This window comes from Thalia democratica, chromosome 7 (assembly GCF_965202585.1).
Source record: "Thalia democratica chromosome 7, ktThaDemo2.hap1.1, whole genome shotgun sequence".
Lineage (NCBI taxonomy): Eukaryota > Metazoa > Chordata > Thaliacea > Salpida > Salpidae > Thalia > Thalia democratica.
Genome location: NC_139171.1, coordinates 37,705,988 through 37,725,873, shown reverse-complemented (window position 1 = coordinate 37,725,873; position 19,886 = coordinate 37,705,988). Strand labels below are relative to the sequence as shown.

General features: G+C 25.5%; 1 protein-coding gene across 1 annotated transcript; it reads right to left on the bottom strand.

Annotated features, from left to right (window-relative positions):
• Positions 1-7,206: 7,206 nt before the first annotated feature.
• Positions 7,207-16,523, bottom strand: LOC145840824 (uncharacterized). The gene is made up of 4 exons (XM_082948163.1): positions 16,214-16,523; positions 12,524-12,814; positions 8,183-8,257; positions 7,207-7,904 (listed from the first exon to the last, which is right to left on the bottom strand). The coding sequence occupies exons 1-4, from the start codon at positions 16,446-16,448 to the stop codon at positions 7,408-7,410; spliced, it is 1,098 nt and encodes a 365-aa protein (XP_082804289.1). The 5' UTR covers positions 16,449-16,523; the 3' UTR covers positions 7,207-7,407.
• Positions 16,524-19,886: the final 3,363 nt, after the last annotated feature.

The following is a 19,886-nucleotide window of genomic DNA, read 5'->3' as shown; positions in this document are numbered from 1 at the left end:
TACTATTTTACCTAAAAATTTGTTTTTATTTTAAACAAAATTAATTTGACTATTTAATATGGGCTAAAAACAAATAACTACTTATGTACCACTTTACTTACGATATTCCCATAAGTCTTAACATAAATAACTATTTTTTGATAAAATGATATTAAAAATTTACTTTATTATCACTTTCAGCAACTAACTATTATCAAATTACATTTTATCTAAGTTTTAAACAGAAAACTTCAACACAGACTATTTTGGAAAGATAAGTTCGAGTTTCAAATACTCATATAAACTAAACTTCATTTTTCCATTAAAAACGAATCATTTCAAATAGAAAATTTATCTTCTAATTCATTATCTACCCGAGACTTTATTTGTCGTAAGACTTAACTTAAAAAGAAGCTAACTAAAAAAAATATTTTATAACTTATAAGCGTAAAGTTTTTAATTGATAGCTTCGCAAATTAGCTTTTCAAAATTGTTTTTGCCTTGATATGACACAACTGCGTAGTGTATGGTTTTTTAGACGAAATATAAAACTAATTTAACTCCATAATAAATACTAGGCTTTGAAACACATGAACTTTTGTAAAAATCCCATCAAAACACAGTAGAAACATTGCAAATATACGCACATAGAACCAGGTACGTGCCATACAATATTGAGAAAAATGCAATCTTTTTTAGTTTATTTTGAAATTAATAGATTTTGAAAATAGTTTTTTACTCATGTTAGAATTAATCATGCTAAGATCATGTCTTCACTAATTAGATTTTATTTGTTCAAAAGTTTATTGAACACTGTTTATATCATAACTAATTGCTAGATTTATTCTTTAATCTGAACAAAACAAATTTCATAACCGAAAGGTCTTTTCGTACACCCAGGTCCTTGTACAAACTTTTTTGAGCATTTTCGTTTGTGTTCAATGAACATACTTAAAATATACAATAAACAAACAAAAAAGTACTCAATTTATTGAAAACTAGCTTAAGTTTATTTTTTAGTTCAAAACTAATACGATAGTTCTACGGAGCTCTGAAAATAACTACATTAGAAATTTAAGTACTTTAAAAAACAGAAGATAAACGTAGTGTATTTTATAAAAATAAACAAACTATAAGTATAGTTTTAAACTTTAAAATATTTTCAATACATTTTAATCATATACATTGTAACTTTAAAAACTGCATTTGTTACCAACTTATTTACAGAATGCACATGTTTAAGTTATACTCTTTTTCTTTTGTTCTGTGATATATTTGTTTAAATTATGTAGGACTTTTATTAGTTATAAACAGAGAAACGCACATCAATTTGTATATGAACAAGTACTTTGTAAATTTTTGTTCAATTAAAAATGTAATTTTTTATTAAAAAAAAATTGACTTGACTAATTTTTTGAGATTTAAAGCACATTAAGAGCGTATCGCTACACAGTTACTCGGCCATAACATATAACTTAAAAAACAAACCTAAATGTACTTTATTTTTTAATTTTCTACCTGTGAGAATTCTTAAACTATGACAACACTGTACTACATCATATCTGTAGAAAATTTACACAACAAATATTGAACGATAAAGACCTCAAATCAAAAATTTCGCTACAACGATGCACGAAGAAACCTTTCTGTTATCGAGTCATACACCAGGGAAGAGTTAAATGTCTTTTCCAGGACCGAAACTACATGTGTAATATTTATTAATTAATCAAAAATTAATTTTGTTTAAACTTTATAATTTTATAGTTTTTTTTACTATAAAATTTGCTGTTTTAAATTTTGTGCAAAAGTTAACAGATAGTCTCTAATACAACCAAGAAAGTCTATTAACAGTTAAAATAATGTTAAACACTTTATTTTAAACAGTTTAAAATAAAAACTATTTATTCATATCATTTTTTGTTTAAATTAAAAAAATCGTGTTCAATTTTTTAAATAAATAGTTGCAGTTTTATTTGTCACCGACACTATTCGTAGAGTTTAATAAATTTTACTGTTACAAACATGAATAGTTTATGTAAATAACATTAATTTAACTAATATAATAGCTTAACTAAAGGTTCATATTGAAAAACGTTTTAAATCAAATACGTTTTAAACATATAATGTAAAGAACAGAAATTTATAAACAGAAAACAATGTGTTATTAGCGCAAAATTTAAAGTTGTAAACTAGTTTAAAGAGTTATGTTACTACCACGTGCTAAAAACATGTCTTTTAAATTTTTAAACGTTTCAATAGAAAAGAATTGAAAATATAGTTGAATTCAAAATATTTAAACTTTAAAGGTTTCCATATTTAGTACTCCAAGATACAAGTAAATAGAATTGACCTATAAGCATTAGAGCTTACTATATTTAAGAATTTAAATAATATGACAAATAAAGAAATGTATATTGGACATGAAATGAAGTAATCTTGTTTTAAATTTTGTAAGATATTTCTTCCATGCAGAAGTAAAATAAAAATTTTAAACTACATCTTTACTTTTTAATCATAAATGGAACGAACTTTTTTTCAATATATTTAAAGTAAAGATTTATAATGTCTTTGTGTAATACATTTTTTTGTTTATTTGTAGAAATGATCTGTAAAAATCGGCCTGCAGGTAAAATTTGGCTTGCAACTAGATTTTTAAAGATAACAATGTGTACAAAAACTAGTATATGAAAAAAATGGTGACAGTTCCATTTTACCTGGCTACACTAAAACCAATATTCGCAATATAAAACAGTTGATAAAATTTCCCAAAAACTTGTCAATTCAACAAAATGGTTAATCGAAACACCGTTAGGACTACAAACGTAAGTCTGATAAATTTACAGTCATTAGCGATTTACCAAAGTTAAGCTTTTAATACTAGTACACTAGTTATGTTGAAAAAATAGTTTTAAGATTTAAAACTTATATTGTCTACAAAATTATTTTTGTTATTTTTGAAAAATAGCTCAGCAAATTTACAAAATTAAAGACATTAGAGCATAGTTATTTATGTCTCCTGACAAAAAAGCCACTTGAAATACCTTAATTATTTTTTATTTCGTGTCGTAACTTAATAATGGATGTAAAACTATTTTATACAGAAATTTCTCGTCTAAAATTTTCTGTAAAATTTTAAGACTTCTAGTTTAGTATCATATTCTAATATTGGCTTTTACAAGCTTTAAAATATTTTCAACTCTAAAAGTAAGACACAATATTGATTGTCTATTGAACGATAAAAAAAGCGCTCAAAAAGTTTGGTCTAAGGATCTGGTGTACAAAGGAACCTTTTGGTTATCGAGTCGTAAACCACTTATTGACACCAATAAGTATAACCAATAACTTTGTCAAACATAACACAAAAGTTTTGTTCAGTAAATATCAACCTAAGTTTTTTTAAATTAGCATTTTAGCTAGTTATCAACCGAATTCACAAATTTCAGTTCCGGATACTTTTCAAAACTAAAGTCCAGCCGGATTCGAATACTTTTTTCAAATTTAGATCCGAAAGATCATTGTTTTTTATCACTTCAGTTTAAGATGAGCAGTGTATGGCTCGCAAGCCGGATCCAGCCTGTCAACAAATATTTTTGGCCCACAACATACTTTTTAGCTAAAAAACATCCTTTGCAAGTTACAAAACACAGCATTAAAACCTTCTATAAACAAGCAGTTTTGGAAAGTATATTTTGAAAATAATGACAGCAAAGAATATCAAACCTGGTGTTTTTCAACAAATTTAGTTAATATATCTTCATGTTGTTTTGTTTATCTGTTAAGTAAATAGAAGTTAAACTTAATTTAATGTTTATTTTTGCATCTGAACGAAAAAAAACGCTCAAAATACTTGGCTCCAGGATTTGGTGTACGAAGAACCTTTCAGTTATCGTGTCGCACACCACGGATACATTTTAAAGTCTTGTCCAGGATAGGATATTTTTTTCTTATAAAACAACAGAAAGTAACAATTTTTAGCATAAAAACTTGTTATTTTCCATATTAAAAGAACATAAAACATATTTAAAGAAACTAAACACATATTAAAATTTTCCTCAGAATAGATTATTATGAAAAATATTAATACATAAATGTTTCTTAGACAATAACTGAGGCTTATCGACTTGTTTTAAGTTGTTTATAACTGTAGTTATGTACCGATAAATAGATAATAACAAGATAAAATACTCTATAAAAGAGCAAACTAATACATTAAACTTGACGACTACAAAAAAATCTTATAAGAAGAAAACAAATGCAGAACTAGGTATAATTTTTCTACAATAATTTAATTAATACTTTGACTTTTTTAAAACTTTGAAGAAATTTTGTCAAAGACTTTGTAAATGTGACTATTTATAAAAGAAACATTATCTTATTAAACTGGATTATATACGTTCTTCACATAAAGCACTATTATTTATCAGAGAAAGTTCTGTATTGTTAGTATCAAAAAATGGGAAATTATTTATAAAACAATAACTATAGAAACTATAATATACTATACTTAAGACTAACATTAGGTAGTATAATCTAAACTTGTACAAGTAGTAAAATAAAATAAGTAAAAAAATATTTTATATTAAATTTTATCACTAACTTTTTCTTCTTTATTTTTTTTTGGAAGTCCATTCATGCCTCCTTTTTTCACATTAGATTTTCTAGATCAGAAGTGTGAAAGGCAATGGCCTTACTATTCATATTTTCCTTGAGATACGTGTCAACCACTTCCAATTTTTATTCATCTTTCTTGCATGATAAAGAAGTTCTTTACCAAGTGATGTGTGATTTTCATTGATACAAACCGTATCAATACCAATACCACCGAAGTTTTTTACTTCTGCTAGTTTTTTAATTATTTTATTGCATGATTTTAAGCTTTTGATTATAAGATCTAAATTCTACTAAGATTGGGTTAACAACCTTTTTTCCATCTTCAACAATTTTTTGTTCATAATTCTTCTGAAAGAAGCTTTTTGGCTCCTTTTAACATTTGATTTCAGTCAACTACATAACACTTTCATTATAATTTTTAAAGCATCTTCAGCGTTATCAATTTTTTGAAGGGTAATACCCTGTATTTCAATATTTGATCTTCTGTGAAAGTTTTCAACTTGTTTAACTTTCAGTATCAGTTGTTTTTCACGTTTTTCAGCTATACTATCATTGACTAAAAATCTTCTGTTTTCTCTTTCAACTGGTTCTAACTTACTGTGCATTTTTCTTTTCTTCTATCATTTCTTCTAATTTCCTTTCCCAAAAAGTTGCATTTTTCTTCAACTCAGCAATTTTTTTGGTTGAAAGTTCCATTATCAGTTCTTGTTTTTCCTTATAGATGGTTTCTATATTATAGTTTAGTGTGGAAAATTTAACTTTTTAATCTCATTCTTTAGTATAAGTATCTATCTTATCGATGAATACTTTCAACATCTTTTCCAGCGATTTGATATTAGTTGCCATTTATATACTTTAATCTTAGTTTTTATGAAAAAAAATATTTTTGTACGCTTTCAAACATACTCTCTAAAACTTTAGTTTGTCAAGATTTTAAGTTTTAACAAGTGAATGTTTTAAATATCTATGAAAACAATTAGAACTTCTAAGATTTTGTAAATTTTTCAGTAATCAATTAAATTAGCAAGGTAACAGTAGCTGGCTTATGTTTGTTAAACATAAAATAATTACTAGTATAAGCTTTTAGAACTAAAAAAAATTAAGAAGTGTCTATAACAGACATAAACTTTTAATGTAATGTATAAACTAATGAGAAATCATAGTGACGTTTAGAAGATTTAAACTAAAATAACAGTATGTTTAATTTTAAAATAAGAATTAACTTGCAAATTTAAAGTTCTTTACGTAAAAAAAAGTTTCATTTAAGTAAGTCTATGTAAATAATAAATACTTCTTTTTTTGTAATATTTAAACGATTTTTTTTAAATAACTAAGTAATTCAAAGCTTATTTCTTATGTATTTAATATTTGTTTTTTAAGTAAAATTTTTCTACCTTAAAATCAAACTTATGATCTTTTTTAAACTATAATTTTTATTTATTAAATTAAACGAAATTCATTGATTTATATAAAGGTTTATATTGTTGTAACTATCGATTTAATACTTATCTTTTTTTTTTGCTACTATCGGCAACATTGATTTCCAAAAATCACAATATGTACTAAACTGAACCGCAGGACTAAGAACAAAAATTCCTCGCGACATTTTGAAAAAATTATTTTTGTTGCAAAACTTTTGAAGTTTTTGAAAACAGATTATTGTTTGGAATAAACAAATAAAAGTTAATAATTTATTAACCATACTAATCACATTAGTCGAAGTGTCAAAAACATTTTTGAAACTTCTATAGAAAAATATGTTTTTCAAATTTGGGCAACCTATTTCAAAAAAAACTAAACAAGAATCAAAATATTGAACTGAATTTTATCTTAATTAAAACTTGCATCTCTTAATTAGTAATGCTTCCTTTCCTTTGCATCAGCCAATGTACAAGAGCGTTGTTTTAATGTGACAAAAAAAAAATAAAGTACAAAAATAAGACACATATTAACTATTTTACTAGATGGTATTTAAAAATCAATTTAACTTAATTTTAAATATATTTTTTAAAATTAATTACACAATTTTGACTTCAACTCAAGTTGTTAATTTCAAACTTAACATTTGAAAAACGCATTTTCTACTTACTAAAACTTTTTTTTTTTTAAATCTCCATAAGGTATGCTCAAGTTTTATAAAACTTATTTAGGTTATCTAGTATAAATATTTTAGAGGTTTTATAATAAACAACAAGAGACGGTGCGTTAGTACGAAGGATAAGAAAATAAGTTCAACTACATTGTAGCACTAATCTACTAAATTAAGCTGTTTTTTCTAAGCAAACTAAGATTTTAATTGCATACTTTAAGCTAAACACTGAATTTAATTTAAAAAAATAATTTTTATTAAACAAATAACAAGGTGATAAAATTTTAAACTCATTTAAAAAACAATGTACATAGCATTTAGCTAAAGCACTCTAAAAAATAACGCTATTTAAAGTTTTTGTTATATTGTAAAATTAGGATTATTTTTTAAATAAAAATGTTTTCAAAACTAACTTTTTATAATATTTTTAAATAATTTTTTTAACAAGTATAAACTAACGAATAGTTTAAAAAACTAAAAACCTCACTAAAACTAAATGATACTCATTGAATAGTTTAGGTTATGTTTGCTTATCATTAATTTGACCGTTTTTATGCTATGAGAATAAAAAAATACAGTGTTCAATTTAAAATTCGAAGTTTTTTGTACAAGTATTATAAACAATATAAATGTTTAAAAATATAACAAGTATATGAAAAATATAAATGGCTTAAAATATAATTTCCTAAATCTTTATAGACTAAAACAATTGCATATAACAAAAAAAGTTAAGTATTTTTCAAAGCGTCATATAATTTTTTACGGCATTCTTCGACTTTTTCTATCTGTTTTTCTTCATCCACAAACCAGAAGTTTATTAAATCGCTGGGAACCAGCTGATTTCGGCAATTACTTTTCTCAGCAGTTTTTCTGTCAACAATCCTATCAGCCCATATTTTAATGCATTGTTGAGGAGTGCGTCCTTTCAGTTTGTCATCGTTCAAAGGTCCAATCTGCTCCAGCAAGGCGGTGTGTATCATATCTGAAAGCTGATGCTTGGGTTTTTGTGGATTGGCTAGCGTTCTAGTTGGTTCTCTCGAAGGAGAAGCTTTTTCAGAAGGTTGAGGGACAGAAGTGTTTTCTTCGAGCTCGGTCTTAGACAAGGCGGATGTTGAAAGGTCGGCTTTTTTATCGGCATAGGAACTAATGAATTTTTTGAAACTGCTGGCAGGTAGTAGGGACGGCCAAATTGTGTTTATAGTTGAGTGAGATCTCTTTCGATTGGCTGGAAAAAAATTAGCTAACTTAAAAGGGTGTTGGTACCTTATAATATAGAAACTAATATGATATGCAAAACCTGTTTTTTTATGGTTCATTAAATATATTCACAATCAACTTAAAAAGAAGTTTTAACAGTTTTTGTAAACATAAACCTGAGTGAATTATCTAATAAACCCTGTTAATAAATTAATAAAAATCAGTGTTACTGATTAGGTAAAAAAAAGTTTAAAACCGATATATACTTGAAAAATATTTTTATTATTAAGTATAATGCTAACGCACCTGGTTCAACCGCACAATTAGAATCTTTTTCTAATTCATCTATGTTGCTATTGTTGCTCGCTTTTTCTTTTTCAACTAAAATTGATAACGAAACATAATAATTTGCTTACAACAGCAATATAATATTTTATCAAGTCTTATGTTTTTCAATGCTTAACTAATACTAAAAAATAACATTTTACTTGAAAACAGTTTTTGTTATCATTACCATACTCTTTTTTCATTCTAAAGTTGTGCTGATTTGGCCATAGTATTAATAAAGTATAGACATGCCTGGTAAGCCTGAGTATGCGTAAACTTTGTAACTAGCTACAAAACTGAAGCTTTAACATCAAGAGTTTAACATTGTGTTAAAAATTGAATATGTAAACCAATTACGCCTTTATAAAAACAGTTTGAATTTTCAACTAGAAGCAAAGATATTTGCAGAAGTATAAGTTTTAAGTACAGTATACTACCGCTTAAGTACGCACTTTTTTTGGTACGCATCACGCCTTAAGTAAGCACTTATCCAGAAAGACAAAGTAAAGGATGTTATACTAGAACTTATAAGAAATTCCAGTTTTTTTGCCTAAATTTTCAATCATCAAGTTTTTCCAGATTATTTTATGTTTCTAGGTAGAATGGCCAACCTGCTGAGTTAGCCTGAGACTTTCACAACTTTTAAGCTAGGGTGAGTAATCCTGAGTAGTCTAAAGTAACCTGAGATTGTGACAGTCCTTTTATTAAATGTTAATAAACTAAATACTTATGTAGTGGTTGCAGAAAAGTAAAAAGAATAATGATATTTGAGCTGTAATGCTATAAAATAAATAAATATAGATGACAAAGTTAAAAAAAACCTACAAATACAAAATAGTTAAGTCATAAATTAATTTAAATGTACATACATTGATGTTTTGAAAATGTTTGGTAAACACAATGTAGTTTGGTACTTTTCCTCTAAGAAAACAAAATGTGGCTTAATATTTTTTTTTAAATCATTGACTGACATTGACTTTCTATATTAAATGTATGTATTAATTATGTAGAAACTTTTTATAAAAAAAATAAATCATTTTAAAATTTATAAAAATATTTTACAAATTAAAATTATGTATTAAATGTTATTTAAAATAAAAAGACTTGTTTGTTTGGCTTAATTATTTGGTGGCTAGTTGTAAGAAAGAAAACAAACAACTAAATTTCATATTATACTATGTCGTCAAAAAGTACGCACTACCCGTGCTAAGTACGCACTTTTTGGTCGGGTTCAATTTGCGTACTTAAGCGGTAGTGTACTGTATGAGTTTGTAAAAGAGGAAGTTGTACTATCAAGGTTGTTGGAACACATATTTCAACGGACCTAAGTCTAACTTGAAAACATTTGAATAACTGTGCACATTAGCTATAAGCTTTTTACTCGTTATTTTACTGTTAAAACTTATCGTTCTGGAAAACTGACAACATTATGGTATACTCACACTGGCAACCCGCGCACAATTTCATTGCAATTTATTTTATTCACATTTTTTTTTTAAATTTCTGGGTTCTTTTTTTTATCTTAGTTACCCATTGGTCAGCAAGCGGTTCTCGAATTTGATCAGCTGGGAACAGATCCGGTAGGGAATTGTGCGCGGGTTGGAACTGAGCATGTTCCCTATAATATGTATATTTTTTTATTGAACGACAAAAGAAAAATGCTAAAAATTTTTGATCTAAAGACCTGGTGTACAAAGAATCTTTTCGGTTATCGAGTTACACACCACATGCTTTTAAAATCTATTAGGGGCTTATAAAAATTAATGTTCAAATTTAAAGTTTCAAACTTCAACCAATAAAACAAAACATAAAAAGAAAGAACAGATAACTAAACAAAAATTAATTATGAAATAAATTTACTTGGAAAAATTGTATTTGAAATGTACAAAATAATTCTAAAATAAAATATAAGCGTAAAAAGAGTTTAAGCCTTAAAAAAGTAGTCGAAAACAATTTTAAACCTGTAAAACTAACTTATAATGGAATAAACAACCATATTAGCAAACATACTTAAGTATAAGTACGGTTTCATTTTCTTTAAAAAAGGTAAAAATGAAAAAAGCTTAACATTTTACTTTAAATTTCATCAGTTTCTATGCTAATAGTTCAACTATTTATAATTTTATTTAGTAATGTGATTGAACCAGTTTAAGAAATTTTTATTCTAATTAATTTCTTTTTTCTTTTTATATTATTTCATAGTTAAAATGTAACAATAATACTGTCATCATCCTTATCAACTTAATAACATGATACCACCAAGTTTATACAATTCAACCAACAGAAAATAATAAACAACTTGTATATTTTCAAATGCACCGTGTGTATGAAGGTAAAAATGTTTATAGATAATTTATATACTGAGAAATGTTTAGAGAAAAGTTCTTAACAAAAGTAAACTACAAATTCAGCAGTAAATGTTTTTTTTTTTGAATTTTAGACACTACTAATCTGTTTGAAAACATTTTTTAACTAGAGCAAGTTAAACTTTAAGTTGAATGAATAATTACTCTTAAATTATATGAAAAGTATTTTTAAATTATCCTATAAAACCTTATTGTTATCTTTTAACTGAATTATATCAAAACTGTTTCAAGGTCTAATTGATGCCTAGTTACAGAACACTTAACCATAAAACTTAAACAAGTAATAATAAAAACAAAGTCTAATCAAATAAGAGTGACTTAAACAACAGAAACAGCAAACAAATTTTCTGAAAAGCTTTCAGATTCTTGATATCTTTTTGAATGATTTTAAAACGTCTAGTACATAAGATAACAAAAATTACTTATTGAAACAACGGAAACAGAAAGTATGAAACAGCTAAATTAAAACTACAATTTTTGTCAGTCAAAATTTTGCAAAGCTGAATTTATAGTTAGTTAGCCTAACTAATAAAATGCTTGATACAGGGTTGCCAAAGTTTTTTTTAATTTCTTCTAGGTATTCCGAATTTCTTCCAGGTTTTAAATAACAGGTTTTTTAGTAAATTTAGGTATTAAATTAAACTTAAGTAAAAAACTGTCATAAATAGTATAACAACATTAAAAACATACAGTAAAGCAACTTCAAATATGTTTTTCAATATTTTTTTTTTTATTGATACAAAATAAACTTGTCTTTATGATAGATTTTTGTATCTAATCAAAATTTTCTTACTTAACATGTAGAAATATTTTAAATTCCAGGTTTTTCAAAGTTTTTTTAGATTTTTTTTCAAATTTTCAGTTTTTAATTTTCAAAGTTTGTCAAAAATCTAGGTTTTTCAGATTTTTTTGCCTAAAATACCAAATTAAGATTTTTCCAGGATTCCAGATTTTTTGCAACTTTGTTGATAAAACAAAACTTAAAAAATTATCTTTTGATATGTTTAAAACATAATGGTAAAACATGAAAAAAAAACCTTGATAATATAAAGAAACAGATAAAATTACATAAAATAGTTTGTAAAAAAATAACTGATGAATGTTAAATATACCTACAGTACTATTGTATCTATAACAGCTATTAAAACTTAATAAAACTATTGATATGTTTACAATAAATATTTGAACATTTTCCTAGTAAAATTTTAGAAAAGAACTACAATCATATTAATCAAGTTGTAATATACTAGAACAAACAGTATAACTTGTTTAATAATTTACTTAAAAATATAATTGTAAACAAAAAATAAGCATTGAAACTTAGTAGATAAAAATATCCTGTTATATTTATAAAAACAAGATTTATCAATTTATTATTTGTTAATGTGCTTTGGGCTTTAGATTTTGAAATTATTGGATACTCAGTTGATTCCTAAGCTAGATTTGTGAACTGTTGCTGCCACATTTTTGAAGTGATTTTTGACTGAATTTGCCGTCATAACGAGTAACAAATAGTAGCTCAGATCAATGTTCTGCGAGATGAAGACAGGTTCTGAAGATTTGACAGAAATGCTTGTTACAGGTATTTGTTGCTTTGGAACGTATAATTGGAGATTGGTGACTTTGGAATCGTTGAATTGTGAAAGTTTTAATTTATTCAGTTTGTACTTTGTATAAGTTTTATGTTTATGTTTATTTAATCACTGTAATTTGTTTTTTTTTCTTTTTATGTTAGTGTCTTTCAGTTTAAGTGGCTTAGGTTTTAATGCCTAGGTCCTTTGTTGGACAATAAACTTAATAATAATAATAATAATAATAATAATAATAATAATATTAAATTCAAATCATAACAAGTCTGAGGGATTAGCAAAAAAATATTCTAGTTTTCTATTTTTTAACAACTGCATTTACAAAAAAAAATTAGTACACTATTTTTACACTCATGTAAAATTACCTTTTTTGTAGTTATCTAATACAAAGTTTGCGTTTCTTACAATCTCTCCTTCTGGATATTCTCCGGACTTATATCTGAAGAGGTCCCAGTTAATGAAATTATCACCTAACTTTTTTCTCAAATCAACTCTGCTGCGGCACTTTGTTCTTTTTTCACCTTTGACAAGTGGCGGCCAGTAGTACACATCACATACGCTACTTGTCTTGCGGTAAACTTTTTCCATTTGCCAACCCTCTGGTAAAACAAACCCCTTCGGCCTGAACAATCCAGTGTTTGGCTTAGTCTTCAATTCTATAAAATGTTTAAATTGTCTTGATTTATTATTGAATATTTTAAACATTACTTGTTTTAAAAATAAAATAAGGTACACTCAGGAGTCAAAATATTTGCACTTAAAGTTATCTAAATATGTGATCATCAAATATTAATTTGTTATTGTAAATATTTACACAGAACAAAAAGTTTTTATTTTATTTATGTGTCAAACTTATGTATTCTATCCTTACAAGTACTCATTTCTTAAAAAAAACATCGCTGACATTCCTTTTTATGAGAAATTTTTTTTATTTCCTTTAGTGTTTAGTTCAAAAATTAGTTATAGTAAGTGAAAATAATAAAAAATTTAATTTTATTTTTTAATTTGATATACTCGACTTATTAAGACACCTAGTTTTGTTAAGTTATTATCAAATACATATAAAAACTTAACAAAGTTATAAATAAATAAAACAACAAAGTTACTTTGCTCTAAAATTAAAAAAGAAGCATGAAGTTTTTTTTATACAAATTACCTGCAGTATACTACAAATTAATCAATTTTTATAATTTATTTACAACCTGTTTATATTAAGGTACTTCAAAATTGCATTTATTCAAAAGGCTATTGTAAAATTTAAAACCTACTTAACAAAACAAAAAATGAGTTGTTTTTGCAATTTGATCTCTTTTTTAAGATGTTTATCTTTGTTAGTAGTTACCTTTTTTGTTTCCTCAATTAAAATTAGGTTTAATATATATGGAAACAATACCAAAGAGATTATAATGGATTAAAAATATAAAATTTATTAAAAAAAAAAAATTTATTACAAAAAAACATAAAAAAACTGTTTTTTTTGTTTATTTTTTATATAAAATTCTATTTTTATTTTTTAATTTTTTCTGAAAGAAATTTCTAAATATATCAAGGAACATTTCCTGAAAGTTTTAGGTAGTTATCTCAAAAAACTTAGGAGTAGATAGATTTTTAGTGATTTCTAGTTATTTTCCGTTTTAGTTTGCGCCTCCCATAAGGAACCTCTTGTTGCCTCCAACTTTGACCGGCTATATCTCAAAAATTATTTTGAATTTGTAAAATCTGTGTAAAGCATCTTGTAGCTTAGCGAAAACTATATAAAATAAGATCAAATTAAAAAAAAAGGTGTTTACCCCCAATGCCCTTAACATTAAAGGTGCATTGGTACATCAAATTGTATTTGTGTCCGTTTTGTGTTTAAGGAAAAATCCCAGAATGATACTCATGCAAGTACTGATGCAATTTTAATACAGTTTAGGTAAGGAGAAAATAAAGAGTCAAAACTCCTGATGTAATGTTGAATAAAGTTGGGATCAAAGATATATAAACCAGACACGGAGAGTGGTGGAGAGGGTTGTGCCACATTTTTGCTGCAGTAAACATGTAATTCAAGAATAGACATTTAATTGTATACTAGAGTACTATAATTTTTATCTGAATTTTTTCTTCTCATTACTATTTTTATAAATTTAAGTTCAGGCAGTTTATTTTTATTTAAACATTCTCAAAATATAATTATGGGCTAGGGGGTCCACTTTGATTTTTACAAGTTGATATTATTTTATAGAGTTTTATCTGAGCTATCAGAAATTTTTAACCGCTTGAAAAAATTCAAAGTATTTTTTGAGATATAAACGATCAAAGTTGGTGACCGCAATAGGTTCCTAATGGAAGGCGCAAACTTAAAATGGGAAAAAAGACCATTTTATTAAAAATCTATCTTCTCCTTCATTTTTTAAGCAATCTTCTTCAAATTTTCACAGAAAGTCTATTATTAAATTTTAAAAAGATTGAATGCAGGAATTTTCTTAGTTTTGATAAATAAAATTTTTATAAAAAAAAAACACCTATTTTTTTTGTTTTTTTTTATCTAAAAATTTTTATTTTTTAATATTTTAGAAATTCCAACATTCAAAGTCTTCTAAATTACAAAAGGAACGTTTCTTAAATATTTGAGGTCTCTAGCTCAAAAAATGAAGGAGGAGATAGGTTTTTAGTGATTTTTTTAATTTCCGAGAAAATTGACCCTGAAAAACTTGCGGTCCATACGTTTGTATCGGAAACTTTTTATAAAAATTACAGTATCTCAAAAGTTAAATAATATTTTTTAATTCTATAAAAACTAGCTTGTAGTTTGTTTTTTTTAGCTTTCATGTAAAATACAATGTTATTTTTAGTAAAAAAAAATGTCCGACCCCCCCTATGCCCTTATTTTAGATTTAAATTGTGTTTAAAGGCTTTAATAGCACTCATATAGTAATTTCTAAAGCAAAAAATTTTCATATTGTATATGGTGCTTTATATTTGTTAGATTTTGCAATTGATTTTTAATACAATATGTTCATTCTTGTCAAGCCTAGTTTTATATAGAGTAGCCCTAAGTTAACTTTAATATCAGTATTAGAAAGGTAAATGTTACTATTTATTTATATGGGTTATAGTGTAGGTTTTTAGAACATTATGACCATAACTATAATACAATGTTGGTTATAAAAGCAATAAATCACAGAAAATATTTTTTAATGGATAAATTTTTTGGATATTGGAAAACTTCTGAAATTCAAATGATAAAAAACTAATATAAAAAAAACAGAAAAACTTTATAACAATGTTTAAACTGTATAAAAGAAAACATAGTTGTATGCAATAATCATTTACTTTTACTAGATTATAGTGTACATACAGAAACCTAATAAATTAAAAAACATTCATCTCTTATCTTAAAAACTATATTTAAATTTATTTAACTGAAAAGCTTGTAAATGATTTTATATAAGGCATTGCTCACACTTACCTAAATAAATTAATTTTAAATAGTTCTTTTAAATTATCCTAATTTTTCAAAGAGCTGTTATAAATTTAGTTCCATTACATCAAGCTTTTCAAGACTAGAAGACACATGATGATCTAAGTTTAAGAAACTGTAGTATTTAAAACTGTTAGATTTATACCATATTTAAATTATGGCAACTATGGCATAGCAATATATATTAGAAAATATAGTCATAAAATGACTAAAAGCCTTTTTTTTAAGTAATTTTCAAATATTTTTAAGACACATTTAAAGTTTTTAACACTTCTAAATGTGTATATCTTTTTTTAATATTTTTTGTAATTATAAAATAAAAGACTATTTATATCTAATTTCAAAAAAAATTTTAATATTATTATAAGATTATTTATGTCATTAAAACTCTAACAGCTTTTTTTGGCAATTTTTAAAACACTTGATAATTTTTTAAATAGTATTATTACATGTATTAGAATTAGTGACTTTATTTATGTTATCTAGGTAGTAAAAAATTTATAAAGAAACAAGTTTATAATAAACCTTTATCACTTTTAAAATACTTACTAAAGTTAATGAAAGCATACTTTTACTATCCTAATCTCTAAACCTGTATTATCACTATCTGCTTCAGGATTGACCTTAACACTCAACAATATTGGATCTGGAGTCTTCCCTTCCTGCACGTTTGCTATTAATCCTTTAACATGATTTTGAGAAACTATTGGATAATGATTTTTACTAAGATCCTTTGAAGGCTGTTTACCAGGATAAGGAAACTCATGGTTACCTGGCTTTGGTTCAAACTTAACCAATGGATGCTTTGGAAAAACTTTTTTGTTCATTTTTTTCTCTTTAGTAAACCATGTTGATGGATATTCAGTCTAAATAAGGTTACTTTATTGTTATTATTTATTACTATTTACTGAATATAGTTAAGAATTTTCTCTATACTTTCATGAGGGTAGCTTCGCTCTACTGAGCACGAAAAATTGCTTTTTGCAAGAAACTGTTTAAAGTTTAAAATAATCACGAGCATAAAGTTAATTTTATAGACAAATTTATAATTTTTTCAAAAAACATAAAACTTTAATGTCAATTATTTTCCTTATCTTAAAAGCTATCTAAAAATTTTTTTCTTTATCTTAGAGAACGCACCTTTGTCTTTAATTTAAGAAAAAAAAAATTAATTTGGGGTTTGAATTATTTCATGGGGTCCCTCCAAAAATAAAGGGTTTTTTTTTGTTTTTTCTATTAAAATTGCTTTATAACCAAAAATTTTTTTTTTTTTTGAATTATTTTTTTTTGATTTCTCTTAGTTTGCATGTTATTTAAACTCTTAAATAGTTATTTTATAAACAATGTTAATATCTTTTACGATTTGGCCCCAAAACAAAATGATGTATATTACACTATCATTTGCCTTGGCCATTTCCTAGATAAAAAATTGATAAAAGGAAAAAAAAAATTAATAAGAATGTGAATTACAACAAATGAAATTAAATTATTAAAGTTTAATTAAACTTGTTGTAATTTACATTCTTATTAATTGTTTTTTTCCTTTTATCAATTTTTTATCTAGGAAATGGCCAAGGCAAATGATAGTGTAATATACATCATTTTGTTTTGGGGCCAAATCGTAAAAGATATTAACATTATTTATAAAATAACTATTTAAGAGTTTAAATAACATGCAAACCAAGGGAAATAAAAAAAATTAATTCAAAAAAAAAATTATTTTTGGTTATAAAGCAATTTTAATAGAAAAAACAAAAAAAAAACCTTTATTTTTGGAGGGACCCCATGAAATAATTTAAACCCCAAACCAAATTTTTTTTTTTCTTAAATTAAAGACAAAGGTGCGTTCTCTAAGATAAATAAAAAACTTTTTAGATAGCTTTTAAGATAAAGAAAATAATTGACATTAAAGTTTTATGTTTTTTGAAAAATTTATAAATTTGCCTATAAAATTAACTTTATGCTCGTAAAATAATCTAACTGTTATATAATATGAAAGTTCATTATTGCAAATATAAAACAGCAGTGGTAACTAATGCGAGTTAGGTGAATTATATAAAATTTAGTTATTATATTTTAAAGGGCATGCTTTAAAGTATTTATATTTTACAATTTTTTAGAACTTAATCTAGTTTTTACTATTTATACAAATTTCTTATACTAATTTCTAAGGTCTAATACCTAAATAAACACTATTTCATATAAAAATTACATCTTTATTCTTTCAAGACTTTATTATGTAAACTAATTTTCGGTCAAAGACCTCGTAAATGCTTAAATAAAAAATCTAAAAAGATATGTAACAGTCATAGAAAATAGTATTAAAACAATTAAATAAAAACAAATTTTTACTTAAAAACAGAACAAACTAGAACTGAAAAAAAAAACATATTTTTAAATTTTAATCTTAAGTTTGAATTTATGGTAAAGTTTAAGTTAAGTTTAAAAATCAATATAATAATAAAAACAATAATAATAACCTATATGTAGGCTTTAAAAATAAAAATTGCTCAAATAAAAATTAGTTACTAGTAGTAAATAAAATTTGAGTTGAGATACAAATTAATGTAGCTAATTTTAATCGTGACGTAAATGTCGAAAATTTAAACAGTTATATATTTCTAATAACTATGAAAACTTGAATTTTTCTGAATGCTTTTAATTAAAGCTTTTAGTTTCAAGTAAATAGTAGCTACATAAAAAATTTTCAAGAGCATACATAAAACATACATTACGAACAACTCAAGACTTAAGTTTTGAATTGGAGCTTTTTAAAAAAAGGGGAGGAATACAACAGTTCATTTCATACCGTTTGTTCAAGTTATCACTTTTGTCTGCTTTGGTAATCACGAACTAATCTAGTATGCAGGTACTGCAAGTACTTTGTAGGTTTTTTGTTTTGCAAATATAGTGGATTATTTCTCAGTCTATTTTATAATCAGTGTTGTTGACTTAAAGTTTCCAGATTTTTTTTGATATTTCTGTGTCGTTTTCTTTACAGTTTTTAAATTCAGTTATACAATTGTACGACCTTCTTTTGAAAGTCCTACCCGTTGAGCTCAAATACTTTTAGTTTTGTTTTGTGATCTGATTGTTGACATTTTAAACTAAGCATTTGTTATTGAGATGACATTTATTTTTCGTTCGACTGTTGCAAAGTGTTTCATTTTCTTCATCCTTCTTTGTTTCCAAATATTGTCGATTATGTATTTGGATTAATTTCTTAGTATTGCTCATGCAGCTAAATGAATTTTTATAACTTTTATATTTATTTTTTTTGTGTAACTTGTGGTCTTCTTTAAAATGTTTTTCTATTTTTTGCAGAAAATCTTTATCTATACTGGTTCTTACTGACTGGCAGTAGGGTGGGCTGAAGTAGATTATTTTTATTGTTCGTGTTGGTTTATTTTTGTTTTGGTTGTTTTGGTGATTTGAGTATTTAAGTTTGTGTTTAAAATTTGAGTTAGTTAAATTATTCTGGTATCCGGTTATTAATTCTTATTTCTTAGTTTTTCACAGTCTGTTGAGTATTTTTTCGAACATTTTTTGGAGGTTCTTTTTGATAATGGACAGGTGGTTCGAATAATTGTTTGTATAATTGGTGCTGGAGTTTTCTTTTTGGTATGGTTTGAATGTATTATTAGCAGTATATAGGGATACATCTAGGAAATTTCATTTAGTCGTGCCTGTATCAATCATTATTTTAAAACCGAGTTCATTAAAAGTTCTTATTATGTCTTTTTTAGTCTTTCTAGCTCTTGGTTAATTTTTCTACTTATTATTGCCAGGCCGTCATCCCTATCAATTCCGATATTTTTATAGTTAGATAAGTGCATAAGTTTATTTAAGGCATACCAACCTATCAGGTGGCAAAGTTCCGCGCCGAAGAGTAAACCCATTGGTACATCAAATTAGCTGTTACTATCTTTTTTTACCAAAAAAGTAGGTATAGAAACTGGTAAAAAAGATATTAAAAACCAGTTTGAAGTACCAATGGGTTTATTCTTCGGCGCGGAACTGACGACCTGATAAAATTAATATTATTTAAATGATCATTTTAAAATACTTGAAGTTATTCCGTGCAAAAAAAAGTCATTGCATGCTAAAGTGACGCCGTGCCAAAATGACACTCCGGCAGTGACGCCGTGCTAAAGTGTCACTCAGTGCTAAAGTGACGCCGTACTAAAATGACATTCCGTTTTAAAGTAACGCCGTGCTAAAGTGTCACTCAGTGCTAAAGTGACGCTTGCTTTTCTTACACGTGC

Bases quoted from the DNA above. Each gene is read 5' to 3' on its own strand.
- LOC145840824 (XM_082948163.1), bottom strand. From the start codon at position 16,448: ATGAACAAAAAAGTTTTTCCAAAGCATCCATTGGTTAAGTTTGAACCA. The intron at 12,815-16,213 runs GTTTAGAGATTA...AACATTTTATAG, and splicing joins AGCAGATAGTGATAATACAG to AATTGAAGACTAAGCCAAAC. The intron at 7,905-8,182 runs GTGCGTTAGCAT...ATTTTTTTCCAG, and splicing joins TAATTGTGCGGTTGAACCAG to CCAATCGAAAGAGATCTCAC.